Source organism: Balaenoptera physalus (assembly GCF_965194825.1).
Source record: "Balaenoptera physalus genome assembly, chromosome: 10".
NCBI lineage: Eukaryota > Metazoa > Chordata > Mammalia > Artiodactyla > Balaenopteridae > Balaenoptera > Balaenoptera physalus.
Window position 1 is genome coordinate 101,215,617 of NC_138889.1, and position 25,235 is coordinate 101,240,851.

The window sequence follows — 25,235 nt, forward strand, 5'->3', positions numbered from 1 at the left end:
TATCTTTTTGAGCAAAGAACTGTTCCAGTTGCCTTTTACAGTCTTCCAGGGAATTGAAATTTTTTCCATTAAGAGAGCTTTGTAAAGATCAAAATAAATGGAAATCTGAAGGCACGATGTCTGGTGAATACGCTGGATGAATCAGAACTTCTCAGCCAAGCTGCAACAGTTTTTGCCTTGTCATCAAAGAAACACACGGTCTTGCATTATCGTGATGGAAAATTTTGCGTTTTCTCTTGACTAATTCTGGACACTTTTCTTCAAGTGCTGCTTTCAGTTGGTCTAGTTGGGAGCAGTACTTGCTGGAATTAATCATTTGATTTTCTGGAAGGACCTCATAATAGAGGACTCCCTTCCAATCCCACCATATACACAACATCACCTTCTTTGGATGAAGACCGGCCTTTGGTGTGGTTGGTGGTGAACTTAAATAGGAAGGAAAAATGATCCTAAATTTGTATTTACCTAATAACTTGCTTCAAAATACTTACAAGAAAGGTAGTGAAAGTGAGATAAGAAAGTGAGATAAGAAAAGAAAGTGAGATAAGATTATGTAGAGGAAAAATTTAAAAAGAAAGGAAATTTTAGCTCTCTACCTGACTAAAGTGTATGGGTTGCCACAAAAGCTGAATTCATTGTAAATTCGTAGCTTTACAACTTGTCTCTGCTACAAATTTTAAAACACGTGAGTCAAGCATTTAATTCAAGAATTTATTTTCAATGATCAAAACAAGCCTATAGAAATCAGGAGAAAGACAATGATATTTTTAAATACACAGAATTTCAACAAAAAAGCAATATACTGAACCTTGTTGACACATCACAGAAGGTAGGATTTTTAATGTTTTCAGATAGCCACCAAAGTGATATTACTTCATGCAGATCTTTAACTTGATGAATTTACAAACATTTCATGTCCAAGGCATTGCAATATGAGAGTCTCGATTTTTCCCATGTACCAAAAACACATTCATCTTAGATTCCAATGACAAGGGAATAATCAAAGGTTAAACTTGCAAGTGTATACTGAAAGCTGCAAAAAAGTACGTAGGAAATGACAGAAATATTGCTTATGTATATAACATATGCATATACATACATAACTATCAATCTAGATGAACACACACAAAGCTGTTGTTAACTGTTAGGGCGTTTCTATTTCCTTAAATTTTCAGTATTTTTCAAATTTTATCCAATATTAACACATGCCGTTCTAAATCCAAAATTGTGAAGTGCTGAGTTTTTCCTTAGCTGTTTGTGTGTTTGTCCTTTAAGTCAGCCAAAAGTAATTTATAAAACACAAGTGAATATTCTTTAAGAAAAGACATTGTGCATTAATACTCAGGAATGTGAGTGTTCTAATGATAATGGCCAGCATTTATGAGTACTTCCTTAAATGGTTTACATCTACTATCTGGTTTAATCTTTACAGTAACTCCATGGGCCTGGACTTATTATTTATTTTGTGCAGCTGAGGAAACTGGAGGCTTAAAGTTTCAGTGATTTTCAAGGGTTATACAGCTAAAAGGGTAGCAGATCTGGAATCTACATCCTGGAATGTTTGTTTCTAAAGTAAGTGCTTATGATCCTTCTGCTATACTGCTTCTCCACAAAATGAATGCGATAATTTCTAAAAGTGTTATCATTTTTCCCCAAAGGGAACTCTTTTCCCTCATAAAATTCTCTGAAGTGGATTATGCATTGGAATGTGTATGATATAGTTTAAAAGGTGACAACTATATTTTTCATTTTGCAAATCAGTTGCCCTTAAAACCACATATATTTAGACCATAGACTGAACATGTTTCATGGTTTCCAAATACAATGCGGACTTCTAAAAGCATATTCTTAGAAATGCCCAAGATCATATTTGGTCAAGTAAAGAATGGTTCAACAGAAGAAAGAAAGAAAGAAAGAAAGAAAGAAAGAAAGAAAGAAAGAAAGAAAGAAAGAAAGAAAGAATGAAAGAAAGAAAGAAAGAAAGAAAAAGGATTAAACTGTTTCTGTAAAGAGACCAAAGAAATACACTACAGGGAAGAAAAAAAAGAAAAAAGATGAACTTAAACTTTAGCATCACTGTTATTTTAATTGCCTGGAGCCCCTTCTCTTTGGCATAACTCTAATGAGAGCATTTTTTACTTCTTTGTTTCTAAGACTATAAACGAGTGGATTCAGCATGGGGATGACAATAGTATAAAAAACAGAAGCCACTTGATCTTTTCCCAAGGAGTAGGACTTACTTGGTTTTAAATAAGTAAAAATCAGAGTGCTATAAAAGATGGTAACTCCCAGCAGATGGGAGGCACAAGTAGAGAAGGCTTTTCGCTTCCCTGAAGTGGAAATAATTTTCAGGATAGTAGATAGGATGCACACATAGGACACAGATATTGTGAGAAGAGATACCATCAGGGTGGAGCCAGCGAAAACGGATATCGTGATTTCAGTGTCATGCGTGTCAGTGCAGGACAGAGCTAAAATTGGGGGTGCATCACAGAAAAAGTGATAGATTATGTTCGAGTTGCAGAAGTGCAATCTGCTCATGCAAAGCACATTGACAAAGGCGTCCATAAAGCCAATCAAATAGGAACTAAAGACTAGGGAGCAGCAGCGTCTTGTGGCCATAACAACTGGGTAATGCAGAGGATTGCAGATAGCTACGTAGCGATCATACGCCATTGAGGAGAGAAGAAAACATTCAGTGGCACTCAAGGAGATAAAGCAATTCATCTGGGTGAAGCAGTTCAGGTATGAAATATACTTGGTGGAAGTCAGTAAGTTTTGTAAGGTTTTAGGGGTGATGACGGTTGAGTAACTGAGGTCAAGAAATGACAGGTGACTGAGGAAAAAATACATGGGGGTGTGAAGCTGGAGATCCAGGTGGATTATCAACATCATCCCTGCATTCAGCAACAGAGTGATCAGGTATATCGGGAGAAATAGCGTAAAGAGGACCAGCTGGATCTCTTCAGAATCTGTCAGTCCCATGAGGATGAAGTCAGACACATGTGTGCTATTCCTTCTACTCATAGGTTTCAAATGCTCTAAACTGTTGAGAAATCAAATTTAACACTGAGCAGGAATTACTTCAAAAAGATTTTTGTTTCTGTGAATGACACGACATATTTATATTAGCTTAACGTTTCCAGGAAGTGCGGCTAATGAGGGCTGTACAGTGTATGGAGAGAAAGATCTTAATTCGATTGCCAAATATAGAAACAGGTATAAATTGACATTTGGATATAATATAATAAAAGCTAATATATTAAATAATTAGAATAAGCCTGACACTGTTCTAAATGCTTCCCGTTATTAATACATTTAATCCCCATGAGATTATTAGACCATATGTAGTACTGTTAGCCACAATATTTTTTAGATGAGAAAAAGGGCACAGGAAATTTAGGTAACTTATTCAGAGATATTAGATATTGGCTCTGTAATTCTACCAATTTAGATTGACTCCATAGGGCATGTTCATATTACTATGTTCCTATTTGTAATTAATTTCAGCAAACCTGAGGAAAAAAATGATAGATATACAAAAACAATGATAGAAGAAGAGCTTTAATGCACCATGTACTGTTCTTTTAAATCAATAAGATTTAATACTAATGAAAAAGAAATTTCAACCGTAGTGGACTTTAGTAGGGTGTATTAAAATTATAGACCATATATTAGTATTAATTTCCAAAGTTATGATGTTTTCCAAACTTGGTCATTCAAAATTAAATTTCTTCTAAAATTATATTGCTAAAACATGCACATTGATTGCAGGCCCTGATTACATCAACTCTATATTTCAGGTTTCACAGATCCTGGCATTACTTAGGGCACGGTCTAAATGATATCTATATGCATATTCTTCTGATAATGTCTCCGTTTTATCTGATCTTAACTAAAACCTTTTAATTTTGAGAATAACACTTACCGGGAGCCAAAGTTGGTGAAAAAACTCTTCCAATATTATTTGTTTAGAAGTATGTCAACCTCAAATTTTGCTCACAAATAAAATATGAAGACGATTTATGTAACATAATATTCTGTAGCATAATATATTTTTCTTTGAAATAAGTTCTTTTTAAATTTTAGTGCACTCATTTTGTTTTATTCTGAGGGAAAAATAAATCGACATAGAAATTTTCTTCAGCTCCTGATCAACTGTAAAATTTGCCAGGAAGTTATGTCTAAAAAGAGTTTCAGGGATCTTCTGGGGACATATGTAAGCAGAGCAGAGTATGGTTTGCCTTTCACCCTGATAATTTGAGAACCTCATATATTGGGGATTGATAATAATGCAACATTTGGTCATCCCTGTGGACCAGTTTCCAAGGAGGATTGCTTAGCATGTCTCCAAGGAAAAAAGTTCAGGGACTAAATGCAGCTATGCTAGGTTTTGAGAAGCTAGTTGTCTTTTCCCTTAGAAGCCACAGAAGGAAGAGCCTAATTGTTTGGCCTTCCTTTGTGATGCTCTAAATTGTTGCCTGGGGTGGTAGAGAAACTATTTCTAGAGAAATTCTTAATTAGTCTATGATTGAAACCATCAGGGATGGAATGACGCATTTTTCACAACGAAACTTTTGTATTTAAATGTATGACACTATTATAGGGTAAATATGTTCATTAGAAAGAAAATTAAAATATAACAAAATTCAAAGAATGATTCAAAAGCAATTCAAAACTGTTGTAACATTTAAATGAATTTCTCCAAATTTTTTGTTCATAGAATGTTTATTTGTATGCCTCTAGGTTTGCATAATTATTATCACACAGTATATTCAGTATCCATTCTCATTTTGTAACTATAATTTCATAATGTAATATGACCAATGTTATACTATCCTTCTATAAAACCCATAATTTCATGTATTGCACATTGACTGATACCCCATAACCAACTTCCCTCTAGGAGTGTTCATCAGATCTTAAGTATTTTATCGAGGCTTGTTTATCCAAGATGAGGAACCAAAGGAAGTCTTTAAAAAGGGATTAACTTCGAATCACATTAAAATATTCTTGTGACTCTTTCATTAATTCATGATCATGAAACCAATTTTCATGTAGATTTAAAAGTGACTCTTACAGGAAAGTCTGCTCATACTCCAGAATTTCAGGAGATAATTTGTTGGTGTGGATAATGGAGCTACTTTTGTATGTATTGTATGAACTTTGGAAGGGCAATTCGACTCATCAAAACGAAGTGCTGCTAAAACAGATGTGAAAGAAAAGTCATGTTTTATGGCAAGACAAGAAAAATTTAAACAAAAAAGTTTTTCTCTGGCCTTTGGCCTCCTCTCTCCCCTTTACTCTGCATTATGTATCTGCATGATGCATTGACAAAACCTCCCCCATCGGCAAAAATACCTGCTCAACCATAAAGAGCAACGTTATCCCAGCATCAGCAAGACAACTCCTTAAAATATAACAGTCCTTCTTGATTTTATACGGGGTCATGATGACCATGACACATTACTTGCTTTGATCTGGGTTGTGTACCTGCCAATAACAGGTCATTTCATGTTCAGCCCTCTGTCTCCAAAATTTAAATAACTGTCCTTTGACCTCTAATGCGCAGAACAGTTCTTGGAGCTTGATGAGGGGTTGTTCCCAGGTTATAATCCTCAACCTGGATTGAATACAATTTTCCATTTCCTTCTTAGAGCAACCAGTTAATTTTTCATTGACACAGGCTTATTTGCAGATTAAAAAGCCCGCACAAACCTAGTTGACAATAGGTAACCTTGGGAGTTAAGCCAAATGAGAGACTAGTGGTAATTTTCAATGTACATGGCCCTCAAAAACCATGGTGACTGGAAAATTACCAGGAACAAGTTTTTCATGCTTAGTATTTTCTAACATTGGAACTCATTTTGTTCATGTTTTGTGTTATTTATGATTTCAGGCTATTCTTATACCATTTACTGTGTCATAGCAGAAACCAAAGCCTGATCAGAGATTTTTTAAATCTCTCTTGATTTAATGATGATATAGTTTCATTCCCTAATTCATTACAGTTATAACTACACTATACATATATATTTATATAGTTTTCTTTTTCTTTTTTCTTTATTCTAGAATGATGGAAAGTACAAGAGGGATAAATATGAAGAGCATATTGAAAAATGTACAGGGAAATTTAATTTTATGGGACATTTAATCATAACTGAACAAATAAAATATATTTCTACTTCTTATGATTAAAAAGAAATGCGTGGCACAGTTTTCCTCTTAGAGACTAGCAAGGAAACATTAAAACATAAAAATAAAAATTAGATACATAATTATTCATACTAAATAAATATAATGTATTGAATTTATCCACAGAAGAATACATATTCAATGCAAATGAAAATAAAAATAATACATACAATTAGAACCAGGGTAAATATAAATAAGATTCAACAGCCATGATGTTTCACACAATTATAAAAATTTGAGCATTGTAGTTATAATGCATGAATGAAAATTACAGGTAGAAAAAGGAAGAAAGGGAGTATAATCAGTTTAATAATTCTCAATCATGATGATGAAAAAATGAGAGCAACCAACCAGAATCAGACACTGTGCTTAGAAGGAAAAAAATTCTCATGTAGGCTTAATTAAAGGAATGAGTGATGAGATAAAGCAGTAGACTCAATGTGTCCCTAAAATAATGCATATTGTTTTGTAAGCTGTCACTTACAATAATTTACAGTGTAAAATATTCCATTGTAAAATGAAGTTTGAAGGAGTCAGACACCAGGAATATAGATCAGAGAAGAAAATTAAAAATTTAAAATGAAATATATACATATGCATACACAGATCACTTTGCATAAATAATCTTCAGCTACTGCCAAGACTGGAGACTGATTATCTTCATAGGAAATTTATTTGTGATGTACAATATATGAGAAGGCCTAACTAGCTGACTCCAAAGAATCAAAATCATATAAACAAAGTATCAATCTGTGTACACTCATTTCTATATCCTAACCATGAAGGAAAAAAATCATTTGAAAAGAAATCTGTTAATCACTAAGCCTTTTTTTATATATAAATAATAGATGTTTTTGAGAGAATTTCAGAAATAGAATTTTCAACTAAACTAATGCTTTTTGAGTGCTAATATGCATAGGACTGTCCAAATACCAAAGAAAGATATAAACTTGAGTAAGTTAGAATCCTTGACCTTAATGAATTCATCATTGTGCTTTCACAAGCAAACAAAAAGCAAAGAAAACATTTACTTACGTATTGCATATGTAATACATTTGCTACATGCTGTGGAGAGCAAAAATATTACTAAACAATCTCTTCTCTCAAAAAGCGTACAATCTTGTTGGAGAGGAACACTAAAAACACACATTTTCTTTTAAAAACACCTCATTAAATTAATCTTCAATTCCTTTCAATAAATATTTAAAGATGATTGCCCCACTCCTTTGGTTACTACTCAACGATTCATGCACAGTAAAGGCAGTACTGAGGGTTACATTTTTTCCAGGGGTCATTTTGTAACAATGTCTGGGAGAGTTCATTAAAAAGGTTTATGTTAAAGTCTCTTTTCAAGGAAAAATAAAACAAAAGCACAGTTCCTCCTCTTAATACTATAGAATTAACAAAGTTCTTCTGCCTGATTTGGAGAAATGAGAATCTCTCTCTATATATGTCTCCAAAATGCCTCAAGAGTTACCCTACATCTGGTACTTCATTCATCTGCGTGCACGCACACACACACACACACACACACCTTTAAAAGTTTATCAAGTCTTTGAACTTAAGGAGGCACATTACGGTGATTAAGAAATTAAACTGATGTTTTGATGGATTTGGAACTCCACTTCATAAACACATCATATTTCTGCATAATCAAACATCATCTTTTGCAGATAAATGATCAAATTTTTAACTATTATGGCAAAATAAATCCACATTAGCAAGAGATTTCTCTATATTACCCAATGTCTCTTGTCATCACTAGTTATCACTGAAATAATGTCAACAAATTGTCCCTCCAACCCTTGACTTGTATTTGCTTTTGTTAATTCTGCACTCGTTCCTTTGCTCTCAGGCTATCATTTCTTGTTAATAATATTTAAAACTCTTTTTATCTGCTAATTTTCTACTATCAATTTGTTGATGGCTGAGAAAACAAAACATCAAACCATAAGAAAAATCAATTTAATAACTGTTTAACATATTTTAGTGTGATAACATGCTCACTCAAGAATGTTCTGGGAGGGATTTAGTCTGCGTTCAGAGGCTTTCTTTACTAATTCATGCATGTCTATGTCTGAATTATTTATGTACTGAAATGAAATCCTTACACGGTGATTCAGTGTTCCATATAAACAAATAAAATGATAATTCATCTCCCGTGTGTCAAGACTCTAAGTTATTATTTAGTTTGTGTTATGCCTTTGGGGTTACTCTACTATTTTCCTAATTGTTGGAGAAACTGAATCCTTGAAACCATCCAGGTTTGCTTTAATTGCAACATGCAGAGATTTGTCATGGAAATAGTTTTCTGTGTATGACTCTCAGGAGAGCATTTTTTACGTCTTTGTTCCTCAAACTATAGATGAATGGATTCAGCGTTCAATGACAATGGTAGAAAATACAGATGTCACCTGTGCCTGGGTCCAGGATGGTGTGTTATCCGGCTGCAAATATGTGAAAATCAGGGACACAGAGAAGATGGTCACCCCCATAAGATGGGATGCACAGGTGGAAAAGGCTTTCTGTCTGCCTGCTGCAGACTGGAGCTTCAGGATGGCTGAGATGATGGCAATGTAGGTGATTGTGGTGAGGAAGAGAGAACTAAGCAGGGTGAACCGGGCTAAAACAAAGATCGCCATTTCTGTGCTGAATGCATGCACGCAGGATAGAGCCAAAAGAGCTGTGGTGTCACAGAAAAAATGACTGATGCTGGCATCACAGAATGCCAAACTGCTGATCTCACAGATGGATATCAGAGAATTGGTGAAGCCTATTGTATATGGCATGACTCCCAGCCAGTTGCACACTTTCTGGGACATGACCACTGAATACAATAAGGGATTGCAGACAGCTTCATAGCAGTCATAGGCCATTGATCCCAGAAGAAAATACTCACTACACACCAAACCCACAAAAAAGGACATTTGAACAAAGCAGCCAACAAAGAAGATGGTTTTCTGATTTGACTAGAAATTTACCAGTGCTTTGGTTGTTACAGTAGAGGAATAAAATATGTCAATTAATGCTAAATTACTAAGGAAAGAGTACATAGATGTGTGAAGTTGAGAGTCAATTCAGATTAACATAATTAGTCCAATGTTCCCCCAAACAGTGAAGAGATAAAGAGAAACATCCAGAAAAGGCTGACTTGTAGTTCAGGGTGATTTGCAAATCCAGAGAGGATGAAGAATATCACCTCCGTGAAATTGTTCCCCACCATCTGTATCAACTCAGACCTTTGACTTCCCTGCTGAAAAACGGTAACAAAAGTTAGAGAGGATCCAAGTCCAAAGACCTGATAATCAGCATTGACCTAGACTCCCATAATGAGAAGAGTAACAGATGCGAAGCAAATATTTAATGACTTCAAGTTAACAATTTATATATGATTTTCATTTTTTTAAAAATAGAACTGACAAGTGCTAATACAAAAATTCCAAGTTCACAATCGTGAGGAATTGGTTGCACTCTAAAAGACATCTATCTGGAATGATTTTTGAAGAGATTCCTCTGGAGATATACCATCCTCTACCCTAGTCTATCACTGGGACCCAAATCATATACTTAAAAGCTTACCTGCTGTAATTTAATTATATGGTATTCTTAGAAAATATAAAGGTTGTTCTATAATTTGGAAATTTAATGATACCTATGTGTAGCAGTCTTAAATTTCAACACTTAACAGTTAATTAACAGGGTCATTTTAGAAGCTTAATAAGATATTAGGTGGACATATCTAATAGTTCCTTGGACTCAGTAAATCATTGCTAAATTTTGAAATACATATATATAAAACATAATAAAATAATATATAAAAATATATATTTTACAAAATGGTATATATAAATATATACATATATTTACACATAATATATAAAATATAATATACATATAAATATATATATATATAAAAGGAAACATCCTGCTTAGTTTACATGTTAATGGTAGAATTCCCTATACTTTTTCTTCTATCACATATCCTTTCTTTCTATTGGTGAGCTATGACCAAACGAAGAACTTAATCTATGACGTAGCCAGATTGTTTCGTGTGTGTGGTCAGGACCATCTTTGTTTCCAACATGAAGCACATGGTTTTCTATGGCCTCAGGCAATAACTAATTAATTGCCAAACAGTAGTTTTCAAGTCAATGATAAAAAGCCTACAAAAGGTAACATGATTTGTTATATTTAAAACAAAAAAATTAAAATACAACATAATTTCACTAGAAATCAGAGAATTTATTTGCCTAATATTGACATAAATACATGATAAATAACTAAAGCTGAAACTGGTTTGATATTAATGCAAGTTTGTTTCAGACATTTAGCATTCTGCTTGAGTAACCCAAAGGGACCTGACCTTATAAAAAGTATGCTTAATCCTTTAGTATCTCTCATGTTCACGGTGTTCCTATTTTATTTACCCATTTGTTCCTTTAACTAACATTTAGTCGGTGAAGGCATTTTGTCTTCCTGTCATTAAAGGCACTTTCCTTAAAGCTTACTGGAAGGTGTAGGCATGTAAAAATAAAAACTGTCTCATTGTGAGAAACACACACACAGACACACACATGAAATGAGGATGATAAAATTAGACTTACCAGGGATTTAGTCATCAGAAGGAAACCCTCTTCTCTTTCAGCACTCTTATACCTGTTTTCAGGTTTGCAATCAGACGACAAGAAGAGAAAACATTGTGTAATATTTGCAAAATTCACCATAAATTTTTTGGCATATAACTATATTTCCCTTGACTACAAATCTGAACCCCATGAATTCCCAGCATGATGACTTGGATCTGTTGTTGTTTTTGCTGCTGCTGTGGTTGTTAGCACAGAGCTCTATTTCCTATATAATGGACCCTTAATGATATTAGGAAGTTGATGGAAAACATGTTGGTGGTTTTGATGACAGTTCTGGATAATATGTATATTACCTTACATTGACAGGATAAAAATAAGAGCCAAATTAGCAAAGTAATTGCTTATCATTATGTACCTTCTTGAGAATTAAAATCTGATAATAAAGGCCATATATGACAAACCCACAGCCAACATTGTCCTCAATGGTGAAAAACTGAAACCATTTCCACTAAGATCAGGAACAAGACAAGGTTGCCCACTCTCACCACTATTATTCAACATAGTTTTGGAAGTGTTAGCCACAGCAATCAGAGAAGACAAAGAAATAAAAGGAATCCAAATCGGAAAAGAAGAAGTAAAGCTGTCACTATTTGCAGATGACATGATACTATACATAGAGAATCCTAAAGATGCTACCAGAAAACTCCTAGAGCTACTCAATGAATTTGGTAAAGTAGCAGGATACAAAATTAATGCACAGAAATCTCTTGCATTTCTATACACTAATGACGAAAAATCTGAAAGTGAAATTAAGAAAACACTCCCATTTACCATTGCAACAAAAAGAATAAAATATCTAGGAATAAACCTACCTAAGGAGACAAAAGACCTGTATGCAGAAAATTATAAGACACTGATGAAAGAAATTAAAGATGATACAAATAGATGGAGAGATATACCATGTTCCTGGATTGGAAGAATCAACATTGTGAAAATGACTCTACTACCCAAAGCAATCTACAGATTCAATGCAATCCCTATCAAACTACCACTGGCATTTTTCACAGAACTAGAACAAAAAATTTCACAATTTGTATGGAAACACAAAAGACCCCGAATAGCCAAAGCAATCTTGAGAACGAAAAATGGAGCTGGGGGAATCAGGCTCCCTGACTTCAGACTATATTACAAAGCTTCAGTAATCAAGACAGTTTGGTACTGGCACAAAAACAGAAATATAGATCAATGGAACAGGACAGAAAGCCCAGAGATAAACCCACACACATATGGGCACCTTATTTTTGATAAAGGAGGCAAGCATATACAGTGGAGAAAAGACAGCCTCTTCAATAAGTGGTGCTGGGAAAATTGGACAGGTACATGTAAAAGTATGAAAATAGAACACTCCCTGACACCATGCACAAAAATAAACTCAAAATGGATTAAAGACCTAAGTGTAAGGGCAGACACTATCAAACTCTTAGAGGAAAACATAGGCAGAACACTCTATGACATACATCACAGCAAGATTCTTTTTGACCCAGCTCCCAGAGAAATGGAAATAAGAACACAAATAAACAAATGGGACCTAATGAAACTTAAAAGCTTTTGCACAGCAAAGGAAACCATAAACAAGACCAAAAGACAACCATCAGAATGGGAGAAAATATTTGCAAATGAAGCAACTGACAAAGGATTAATCTCCAAGATTTACAAGCAGCTCATGCAGCTCAATAACAAAAAAACGAACAACCCAATCCAAAAATGGGCCGAAGACCTAAATAGACATTTCTCCAAAGAAGATATACAGATGGCCTACAGACACATGAAAGAATGCTCAACATCATTAATCATTAGAGAAATGCAAATCAAAACTACAATGAGATATCATCTCACACCGGTCAGAATGGCCATCATCAAAAAATCTAGAAACAATAAATGCTGGAGAGGGTGTGGAGGAAAGGGAACACTCTTGCACTGTTGGTGGGAATGTAAATTGATACAGCCACTATGGAGAACAGTATGGAGGTTCCTTAAAAAACTACAAATAGAACTACCATACGACCCAGCAATCCCACTACTGGGCATATACCCTGAGAAAACCATAGGTCAAAAAGAGTCATGTACCAAAATGTTCATTGCAGCTCTATTTACAATAGCCAGGACATGGAAGCAACCTAAATGTCCATCGACAGATGAATGGATAAAGAAGATGTGGCACATATATACAATGGAATATTACTCAGCCATAAAAAGAAATGAAATGGAGGTATTTGTAATGAGGTGGATGGAGTTAGAGTCTGTCATACAGAGTGAAGTAAGTCAGAAAGAGAAAAACAAATACAGTATGCTAACACATATATATGGAATCTAAGGGGAAAAAAAAAAAAAAAGGCCATGAAGAACCTAGTGGCAAGACGGGAATAAAGACACAGACCTACTAGAGAATGGACTTGAGGATATGGGGAGGGGGTGGGGTGAGATGTGACAGGGTAAGAGAGTGTCATGGACATATATACACTACCAAATGTAAAATAGATAACTAGTGGGAAGCAGCCGCATAGCACAGGGAGATCAGCTCGGTGCTTTGTGACCACCTAGAGGGATGGGATGGGGAGGGTGGGAGGGAGGGAGATGCAAGAGGGAAGAGAAATGGGAACATATTGTATATGTATAACTGATTCACTTTGTTATAAAGCAGAAGCTAACACACCATTGTAAGGCAATTATACTTCAATAAAGATGTTAAAAAAAAAATAAATAAAATAAAATAAAATCTGGTTTTTAGCATAAATTTAGATTTTTATTCAGAATTAATTTTGTTCTCAGCGTATTTTTAAAGCAGTCCAACGATTAAGAATTGTATTCTCTGAAATCTAGTGTTAAACATTCTTTTTATACCAGCATTTCTTTTTAAACTCACAAATTTATAGGTGTTAATATACATTGCAACCATGTTACCACCTATGTCAATAAAACATGTATGTATTTTTTTAATGCAGGCATGCAGTGATTTTTAATTGACTGTTTTTTGGTACATACACAAAATAATTGGCTAAGAGTAAGTATGCCATCTAGAAAAACAAACACAAAATCTTAAGTATCAATATAATTAAAGCTCATGCTCTCAGTTTCATGCTCGGCTGGTAGGTCAGTACTTTGAAAATTTTTAATTACATTATTATTGTATTTGTTGTTTGTTTTTTTTTAAGCAGCTTTGTAGCTGCTTATAAGCCACACCCTATAAAGATTCTAGACTGGTAAGTCTGAGATTGACCCACAAAAGTGAAATTTTCAAAATGTCTCAGGTCCATGGACTATTTCCAAATACTAGCTTAGAAGGATCTCATAGACTTGTCTAATTAATTTACTTTTCCATTGTTATCATTATATTTTCTTATTTCACTTACCTTTAAAAGGGATTTAGTATTACAGTGAGAAAACAAGACAGATTCTTGGGGAAGAAAAATATACATGTCTAATTTTTCTTGTCACATTAGGTAGTTAAAAAGAGGAATAAACTATATTAGATGGGCCATATCACTTAAGGGTGAGCAACATATTAAGATATTAGGACAAAAGAAATGGTACTACATTTTTTCCCCTCTAGCACGGGTCTTGAAAAAATTAAACTTTGAAAGAATTGGGCTGTAAACCTGTAACCTCAAATTTCCATCCATCATTTTACTTCTTTCAACAGACTTTTATTAAGCAGCTATTAAATGAGAGATACTGTACTTTGTGTGGGACAGCAAAGACGAGAATAAAATTATCTCTACTTCTGCATTCCGTAGAGTTGGTCGCCTCTTTCAAGATTCATAATTTGCCTCAGTTCTTCAATATTCTGACATTTGGTGAGGTATTGTGGCAACCAATGTATAATCTGCATAGGGGCTATGGTTGTCCATGCTATAGGTCAATGGACATGTAATAAATGCTTGCTCAATTCAGTTCATAGTTCTTATAAACTCATTTTGACTTCTAGTTATTAATCCACTGTATTTAACTTTTTATTTAGATATTTTCAAACTTAGAGTTTCTTCATGCACTTTACTCAGCTTCATTAATGCTAACATCTAATATGACTACAGCATAATTATTAACACAAAGAAATTTACATTGATATAATAGTATTAATGAAAGTGCAGATTGTATTCAACTTTACCAGTTTTTCCACAAAGTCCTTTTTTTTGTTTCAGCATTCAATCTCGAGTATCATGCTGCAGTTCGTGCCATGTCTATTTAGGCTTCTGCAATCTGTGACCGTCCCATTTCCTTTCCTTTTCTTTCATGTCCTTGATGATTTTCAAAATTACTGGTCAAGTATTTTGCAGAATGTCTCTCAATAAGTTAGCCTGGAGTTTTCTCCTGATTAACTTGAAGTTATTCATTACGGGAAAAAGCACCAGTGAGATGATATGTACGCCCTTTTCATATTATCAGAAGATATATGATGTTGTTAAGTGATATTACTAGTGAATTTAAACTTGGTCACTTAAAGTAGTGTCTGCTAGACTTCTTTACTGTAAAAGTATGATTTGTTACTGGGTAATTTATATAAACTAACATTTATATGTAATTATATATCTTTATATGTAATATTGATATTCTTAGTTAATTAATATCCTTTACTATGCAATATATATAAATTCATATATATGGAAGAAAATTTAGACTATGTAAATATTTCATTTATACTTTTTGGCATCCATTAATATGTTGCCTCTACCAATTATTATGGTGGTGTTTTCATAGTAAATTTCCATTTCCCTTATTCTTTCAACATATTTTAGTTGAAAATATTCTTTAGGGAAGAGTTGTTCTTTCTTTCTTATTTATTTATTTATGTATTTATTTACTTATACCAATATACACTCATTGATAAGTATTTGTACTTTGGGATTATTATCCAATACTGCCATCACTTATTTTGTTGCTCAAATCATTTTAGCCTTGCTAATGAACCATCATTGAATTATCTCCTGCATGCCTTACTGTTCTGACATGCTCTTGTTTTTTGTTTGTTCCTTTTGTTTTCACTTCTTACATCCTGGCAGTACAAAATGCTCCAGGTTTATCTTAAAATTTCCTGAACTCCGCTCTAGAAACAACCACTTCTCCAAGGATCCCTGCTATATTTTATGAGAATAGGGTATTTGGAAACCAGGATATTGACAACGTATTTTATTTTCATGCATGCACTGATATTTTTCCCTTAAGACTGTATCACAAATATTTAATATTTTTAGTGCTTTTAAATTTTCAAGTCTTTGTAATTATAATTTTCCCCAATGAAGACTCTATGCTATAGTTGAAAATGTTTAGATTTGGGAAACATAATTCTGAGTTTGTGTTCAGAAATATCATTTAACAGCTTTATGACCATGTGAACATTTCTTAATCTCTTTGATTCTCAGTGTCCCTGCCTGCAAAGTGACAATAGTAATCCCTGCCTCACGTGTTTGTGAAGATGAAATTAAATAATACATATAAAATATCTTGCAGGATATTGAGATTATACTATGTAGTCAATCAACATTTGCCACCCCCTTAATATAAATGCCCTTATAATAAGCTGTTATAGCCACACATCCACATGCATTGAATTGTTTCCTCCACCATTCAACTTTCACTCTAATCAGGATTTTTCATTGTTTATTTTTTTAAAGTAATGCTTAATACACATTGATTTGTTTCCTTTGGATAAGTGACCCAAAGTAGTATTTTGCAGCCAAAACTGCAGCTTTTTCCTACATATTACTGTGAGGTTTTCTAGAACAGTTTGGCCAATTTTAATTTCCATGAGTATTGTTCCTGACCATCAGTTTCATCACAACTTGCCTGTACTGACCATTTAAATCTTCTCAAGCTCCATATTTAAAAGAGCTTGAAAAATCAAACATTATCTTATTAGGTATTTATTTCATTACTATGTGAGAGCAACACTTCCTCATATCTTTGTTTTCGATTTGTATGTCTGTGACTTTAAATATTATTGAAAATCTGACTCCAGTAGGTAGATGTTTTCTGTTTTGTTTTGTTTTACTGTACTTGGAAAAACTCCTAATTTTTAAATTATTTAAAAAATTTACTTACTCTTGAATATCCCAAGTGCCAGTACATATAAGAAAACAATACTTTGAAATAATTAGCTCACCGATTAGCTAAACAAGTCTTGCTAGATCTGAGAAGTTAATTTTTGTTACCTTTAATATTTTAGTCTAGAGCTATAGGGAAAATTCACCCTCTCAATTTATATTGAATATCTTGAGTAAGAAATATTTAAAGACGTCTTAGTTCCTCATGGTTTTAATGATATTCGTAAACAATACCTCTATCTGTAATTTCATAACATTTCAGAATGCTCATTTCCTTCACTTTCACCCCTTACATTTGATTTAATAAGCTTCCGTTTTTTTTTTTGATTTTGATCATTTTCCACTGATCATGTTCTCAAGTCCATTTCTGAGTAGAAAAACAGAAAAATCCTATGTCTTCAAAATGTTTCTCATGAAATCAATTAATAATTGGTTTTGACTTTTCCCCTCATTCATGAGATTCTGAGTACATTCATTATATATTTATGTCTATTAGGGTATAATAACTAAACTTTTAAATAAACAGAATTGCATTGATGAAGGAATTTCATTTTTTACAGGTCTTTTGAAAAGTCATTTAATATAGTATCAAGATAAAACTTTTATGTTTTACTAAAGTTTTCCATTATTAGAAATCTATTGAGATGAAAACAATTAGAAAAATGAACAAATTTTATATACAGACTTTATTGTTATGCTATAAATTACTTTGCAAAACATTAAAACCCATCGATTTAAATTTTATTCTGTGATTATGAGATGTCATTAAGCAAGCTACTTGCCATTTCTTAAGGACTCCCTTATTAGGCGATAGTTTTGCTTTTGAAAACTAGTTATAGCAATAACACTGGTTACTTATTTTGGTTTTGAAAATGCATGACTGTTGTTTCAATATGCAATCAAAATATTTGACAATGGGATTATCCTGGAAGAAAATATGGACCAAATAGAAACAATGAAATAAAATTTGCTTTAACATATTTTGTTACATATTTACATAAGTGTAATTGTCAAGCAGTAAGAAAAAAGTCCATAGACATGTTTTAGCAGATGAGATGTATTGCTATGAGCTAAGTATTATTACGTTTGATTATCTACAAATAATAAATGTTAATAAACATTCTTTACACAAACTCAAAACTGTTGTTTACTACATATCACAAAAATGTCACCAGCAAAGATTATGTTTCCTTTCTTATCAACTGTGGCAAGGACAATGGTACTGGACTGAGTTTCCGATGCATGTCTGAGTAAGCAGGGCAATGAACAATGCAATGATGAACATAAGCAACATGGCATTCTAACAGTCCTTTTGTTAAAATAAAACTATTAGTATTTTCAAAAGGCTGTACTGCTTTATGGATGTTTCCTAAAGGCTGAGTAGTGCATTCCAATGTGCTCTTATATTATAGAATTGCTATTTGGGTATTTCTATTAAACTATTGGCATGGAGTTGCCATAAAAAAAGTTCTTTGGTGACTGTGGAATTATTTTTTAAAGTTAAATAGTCAAATTTAACAGTTCTAGGGTGATATGGAAAACAAAATACATACAGGAAATTCTATTTTTTTGTATAAAATGGTAGGAGGCCTATGTACAAATATATGAATGTGTGTGTGTTTGAATTCTAGCTCTTAAATCTTGATATTTTTTGATCTTGGTTAAGCTTTTAACTCCACAGATCCTTTGTTTCCTCAACTGTAAAATGGATTAGCTCTTCTAGAGTTGTAAAGAAGAAGCAAGATTGAGTCCACTCTCTGTAACTGATTCTCTTGAGTTATGTGTAGGGGTGTGTGTGTTTGTGTGTATGTGTTTCTGTATGTATGTTTGTGTGATTATACTTTCTTCTAGTTGGCTACAAACACTGTTAAGTATGGCGGAGAAGACATGCCATAATTTATAACTGATACATTGCTATTAGTTCTAACTATATATGCATATGCTCCATTGCATTGTTATACAAATTTAGTCTCCAGTGTGTTTAAAAAACAGGATTTTACCATAACATACCATTGCCTATAAAGAACATAAAATATTTTATGTTCTACAAAAATCATCATTTTTATTTCATGTGTTCTCGAGAAAACTAAAGGAAAATAACCTGACATCATCTCCAGGCATCTCCCCCCATCACAAGAGGGAAGCTGTGTCAGGTGTACTGTTCTTATCATTCATCCCATTTTGAAGTAAAGCACAATACTCTGTCTGTATCATCCATTGTTAATGAGAAGTGAGATATACGGCTTTTATAGTATATTATTAGGGAAGCAATAGTCCCTCTTTTAGCTGATCAGAAAATGGGGAACAGTTAATGCCATGGTCAAACCCAGGGTTCTAACCCCTTTCTGCAAAATCAAAATCCATTAGTTGGGAGGGCACCAGCTTCTCTTATAGCTTGAGCTTGAGGCTGAAGAACAAGCCTTATAACTGATACCAAGCAAATGGACAGAGCACTGGCATTGTCACAAAGGGGCATCACCACACCTCTAGGTGAGTAAGGGCTGGCGCCCAAGACTTGCAGCTGTAAACGATGCCAGAACATGTGACCTGAGCTGCCACTTCAGCATCTGTTCTGATTGTACAAAACTTAGGGGCTGAAAACAATAACCATTCACTTTTCTCAGGAATCTGCCATGTGGGTAGAGCTGGATAGGGATGAAGCCTTTCTGCTTTCCAATGTCTGGTATGTTATTTGGGATCACTTGAATAGCTTAGACTGGAATAGCTGGAGGTGTACTGGGCATCTCTTTTTGAGGCAGTTTTAGGCCATCTCCCTTTAAACTCTCCAAGGGTTCTCTTCAACAAGATGGCCTCGGAATAGTTCGTGAGCAAGTATTCCAAAAGACAGAGGCTGATGCTGCAAACTTCTCATGTCCTAACTTTGGAAATTCCAGAACACCATTCCTGTTGTTTCCTATGCGAAAGCAAGTCACTAAGACCACCCAGATTCAAGAGGAAGAGTGTCAATGAATTTACAGCCATTTTTAATCCATGATAACATTCCATCATAATTCATCCTCTTAATTTCTCAACTCTATACTCTTCACAGAGGCTTACAAAAAAAGCAACCAGGAGGGATTTGTTTTGGACAAATTAGCCCTTAATTCTACTTCCTCTCTTCTCATCCAAATGGTGACTTCCACGATTTATACCTTACTATATCAGTGATTCATACCATTTCAACTAAAAATTACTGTAAGCATAAGCCCTGACATGGCTATGGGACACAGCTATGTATATTTAGGATTGTATAAACATATTTTTCGATGTATAGAAAAAGAAAAATGTGGCACCACTTGAAGTCTTCTAGTAAACCAGGAGACAACCCATCTAAAAATCCTCCAAGAGAAGATGTCCAATGATGCTGACGTTCAACAATCATCTGGACCTTCTCCAATGCAGGAGACTGCTGACGTTGATCTCTATACAACAAAATGTCCTGGCCAGGATGTATATACCTGCTTCCCTCCTTCCTTCCTTCCTTGCTTCCTTCCTTCCTTCCTTCTCTTTTTCTCCCTTATGTTCTTCTTTAGTATTAAATTTCATAAGGGCATAGATAAAGATACATTTTTAAATCCAGTATCACTGGAGTTCCATGAATGAAATGTGGGAAACTGGATATAAAAAATTTTTCAGCCTTTAATTTACTGATAAATTATCAGTATATTAATCTTCAAAGGTTATCCATCTGAAATTGAAAATTAGCTCGTGTGGCTAGTGATTCTGTTTTGGATTACTGAACACATAATTCCTTATCTATTTTTTATTATGAGTTATTTGTTATCTTCAAGATATCCTTTTCACCCAGAAAAGACTACACACAAGTAAAATTTTCTATATTGTCATTTAACAAGCAATGTTTTGCTGTAACGAAGACAACAATCAATTTTTTTCCTTAGTTTTGATTCAAATTGCAAAACATAGTATTCTAATTATGTAGCTAGTAAATTGCAACACTCACTTTTGTCAAGGCTCTTAAACATTGCCACAAAGTTATTTAGTTAAACTCCTTAATATTTTAAATTGAATTTATAAATTTATTTTCATTCCTTCTTAATCAGATTAGGTATCTTGTTAACAAATAAACACAAGTCTGTAAATACTGCTTATATATTAACACAATATTATGGTGCATGTACTTAGTGCCACTGAACTGTACAGTTAAATATGGTTAAAACAGTATGTTTTATATTACGTGACTTTTACCACAATAAAAAAATTTTTAAAAAAGAACAAATTATCTTGATTATTTCAATACAGCTTAAAATCAAACTAAGATTTTCTTTCATTTTCAAAAAATAGCTCTAAGTCAACTTTTGAATTATATATTTGAAATTCGGTTTACAAATATGATCAGTCTGATGATCTAATCTACAACGTCTCTCAAACTTTGTGTTTTATTAGTTGAAGTATATCATTTTATGTTTAATAAGAGAAAATTTAATAATGCAATCTCGATGAATTGAATAATACACTACAAGGAGGAAATAAAGTTCAGAAGGAAAAACATAAATGGAATTGTAAGATGCTCCATGCAAAATCAGCTATGCTAATTATTACATACCAAAAGAAAGACTGACAAACTAAATCAGGGTTTATCGACCTCAGCATTATTGCCATTTGGGACTGGATGATTTTTCATTATGGAGACTGTCGTGTTCGTTGCAGGTCAACATTAGATGCCATTAACTTCTCCCCTCTCCAGTTAGGACAACTAAAGATGTCTTTAGACATTGTTAAATATCCCCTGTGGGGCAAAATTGCCTACGTGGAGAGCCACTGGAGTAGATTAAGAAAACAAATAAATAACTACAAAAACAACAAAAAAACAAGAAACAAGTATATGCAATTTATAAGAGATACAGGATACAGACAGGTAGAATGCAAGAAGATGGGGAAAGTTATGCAACGCAAACACACACTTGGAGGAAGGTGACGTAACTATAATATCTGAAAAAGAAAACATTAGGGGGAAATATTATTTATAAAAAGGGATATTCCTTAATTGTAAAATAACAACTTAAATAGGAAGGAAAAATGATCCTAAGTTTGTACTTACCTAATAACTTGCTTCAAAATACTTACAAGAAAGGAAGTGATAGTGAGATAAGAAAGTGAGATAAGATTATGTAGAGGAAAAATTTAAAAAGAAAGGAAATTTTAGCACTCTTTAGTGCTAAAGTCACACTTTACCCGACTAAAGTGAATGGGTTGTCATAAAATCTGAATTTATTGTAAATTTGTAGCTTTACAACTTGTCTCTGTTAAAAAATTTAAAACACATGAGTCAAGCATTTAATTCAGAATTTATTTTTAATGATCAAACCAAACCTATAGAAGTCAGGAGAAAGGCAATGATTTTTTTTTGATACAATTTCAACGAAAAAAGCAGTTTACTGAATCTTGTTGACACATCATAGAAGGTAGGATTTTTCATGTTTTCAGATAGCCACCAAAGTGATATCACTTCATGCAGATCTTTAACTTGATGAATTTACAAACATTTCATGTCCAAAGCACTGCAATATGAGAGTCTCAATTTTTCCTATGTACCCTAACACATGCATCCTCGATTTCAATGACAAGGGATAATCAAAGGTTAAACTTGCAGGTGTATACTGAAAGCTGCAAAAAAGTACATAGGAAATGACAGAAATATTGCTTATGTATATAACATATGCATACGTAACTATCAATCTAGATGAACACACACAAAGCTGTTGTTAACTCTTAGGGCATTTCTATTTCCTTAAATTTTTCAGTATTTTTCAAATTTTATCCAATATTAACACATGCCATTCTAAATCCAAAGTTGTGAAGTGCTGAGTTTTTCCTTAGCTGTTTGTGTGCTTGTCCTTTAAATCAGCCAAAAGTAATTTATAAACCACAAGTGAATATTCTTTAAGAAAAAGCCACTGTGCATTGAAAATACTCAGGAATGTGAATGTTCTAATGGTAATGGCCAGCATGTATTAGTACTGCCTTAAATGGTTTACATCTATTGTCTGGTTTAATCTTTACAGTAACTCTATGGACCTGGATTTATTACTTATTTTGTGCAGTTGAGGAAACTGGAGGCTTAAAGTTTCAGTGATTTTAAAGTGTTATACAGCTAAAAGGGTAGCAGATCTGGAGTCTACATCCTGGAATGTTTGTTTCCGAAACAAGTGCTTATAATCATTCTGTTATATTGCTTCTCCACAAAATGAATGAGATAATTTCTAAATGTGTTATCATTGTTCCCAAACGGGAGCTATTTTCCATCGTAAAATTCTCTGAAATGGATTATGCATGGGAATATGTATGACATAGTTTAAAAGGTGACAACTATATTTTTCATTTTGCAAATCAGTTGCCCTTAAAACCACATATATTTAGACCATAGATTGAACATGTTTCATGGTTTCCAATTACAGTGTGGATTGCTAAAGGCACATTCCTGGAAGTGCCCAAGATCATATTAGGTCAAGCAAAGGATGGTTCAACAGAAAATAAATAAATAAATAAATAAATAAATAAATAAGCAAATAAATAAATAAATAAATAAATAAAGGATTCAACTGTTTCTGGAAAAAGACCAAAGATATACATTATAGGAAAGAAAAAAAAAATGAACTTAAAGTCTAGAATCACTGCTATTTTAATTTCCTGTAGCCCTTTCTCTTCTGCATGACATTAATGAGAGCATTTTTTACTTCTTTATTTCTAAGACTATAGATGAGTGGATTCAGCATGGGGATGACAATAGTATAAAAAACAGAAGCCACTTGATCCTTTCCCAAAGAGTTGGACTTAACTGGTTTTAAGTAAGACCAAATCGTAGTGCCATAAAAGATGGTGACTCCCGGAAGATGGAAGGCACAAGTAGAGAAGGCTTTTCGCTTTTGTGAAGTGGAAGTAATTTTCAGAATAGTAGACATGATGAACACATATTGTGATGTGAGGCACCATTCGGGTGGAGCCAGCGAAAATGAATATCACGATTTCAATGTCGTGTGTGTCAGTGCAGGACAGGACTCAAGTTGGGGGAGCATCGCAGAAAAAGTGATAGATTATATTCGAGTCACAGAAGTGCAATATGCTCTTGCAAAGCACATTGACAAAGGCGTCCATAAAGTCACTCAAATAAGATCCAAAGACTAGGCAGCAGCAGCATCTTATAGACATAACAACTGGGTGATGCAGAGGATTGCAGGTAGCTACATAGTGATGATAGGTCATTGAGGAGAGAAGGAAAATTCAGTGGCACTGAAGAGAACAAAGAAATGCATCTGGGTGGAGCAGTTCAGGTATGAAATATACTTGGTGGAAGTCAGTAAATTTTCTAAGGTTTTAGGGGTAATGACAGTTGAATAACTGAGGTCAAGAAGTGACAGGTGGGCTTCCCTGGTGGCGCAGTGGTTAAGAATCTGCCTGCTAATGCAGGGAACACGGGTTCGAGCCCTGGTCTGGGAAGATCCCACATGCCGCGGAGCAACTGGGCCCGTGAGCCACAGTTACTGAGCCTGCGCGTCTGGAGCCTGTGCCCCGCAACAAGAGAGGCCGCGACAGTGAGAGGCCCGCGCACCGCGATGAAGAGTGGCCCCCAATTGCCGCAACTAAAGAAAGCCCTCGCACAGAAACGAAGACCCAACACAGCCATAAATAAATAATTCCCATTAAAAAAAAAGAAAAAAAAAGAAATGACAGGTGACTGAGGAAGAAATACATGGGGGTGTGAAGCTGGAGATCCAGGCGGATTATCAACATCATCCCTGCATCCCCCAACACAGTAGTTAGGTAAATCAGGAGATATAGTGTAAAGGACCAGCCAGATCTCTTCAGAATCTGTCAATCCCATGAGGATGAAGTCAGACACATTTGGGATATTCCTTCTACCCATAGTGTTCAATGCTTAAATGGCTGAGAAATCAAATTTAATACTTAGCAGGAATTACTTACAAACGACTTGTGTTTCTGTGAGCAACATTACATATTTACATTAGTGTTTCTAGGAAGTGATAATAATGAGGTGTGTACAGTGTATGAAGAGAAAAATCTTAATTTGATTGCCAAATACAGAAATAGGTATAAATTCACATTTGGATGTAATATAATAAAAGCAAATATATTGAGTAATGAGAATAAGCCTGACACTGTTCTAAATGCTTCCCTTTATTAAAGTATTTAATTCCCATGAGATTATATATGCTATGTACTACAGTTAGCCACGTTTTTTTAGATGAGAAAATGGGCACAGCGAATTTAGTAATTTCTCAAGTGTCAGAGCTCTTAAACGTTGGCTCTGTAATTCTACTAAAATAGATTGACCCCAGAGAGAATGTCCATAATACTATATTCCTATGTATAATTAATT

At 34.0% G+C, this 25,235-nt stretch overlaps 2 protein-coding genes and 2 pseudogenes across 4 annotated transcripts in view; 1 reads left to right on the plus strand and 3 right to left on the minus strand.

Moving 5' to 3' along the window:
• Window positions 1-25,235, plus strand: part of LOC309668481 (olfactory receptor 1165-like) — a 269,123-nt gene that overhangs the window by 56,437 nt on the left and 187,451 nt on the right. The window lies entirely within an intron of this gene.
• Window positions 1,905-3,994, minus strand: LOC309668469 (olfactory receptor 8H1-like). The gene is made up of 2 exons (XM_082478347.1): window positions 3,929-3,994; window positions 1,905-3,046 (listed from the first exon to the last, which is right to left on the minus strand). The coding sequence occupies exon 2, from the start codon at window positions 3,025-3,027 to the stop codon at window positions 2,080-2,082; it is 948 nt and encodes a 315-aa protein (XP_082334473.1). The 5' UTR covers window positions 3,028-3,046; window positions 3,929-3,994; the 3' UTR covers window positions 1,905-2,079.
• Window positions 8,557-11,098, minus strand: LOC309668483 (olfactory receptor 8I2-like; annotated as a pseudogene). The gene has a single exon. The product of its transcript is annotated as an olfactory receptor 8I2-like (transcript).
• Window positions 13,556-24,631, minus strand: LOC309636441 (olfactory receptor 8H1-like; annotated as a pseudogene). The gene is made up of 2 exons: window positions 24,588-24,631; window positions 13,556-24,295 (listed from the first exon to the last, which is right to left on the minus strand). The product of its transcript is annotated as an olfactory receptor 8H1-like (transcript).

What these genes read in the sequence shown, in the direction of transcription:
- LOC309668469 (XM_082478347.1), bottom strand. Translation starts at nt 3,027, where the DNA reads ATGAGTAGAAGGAATAGCACACATGTGTCTGACTTCATCCTCATGGGA.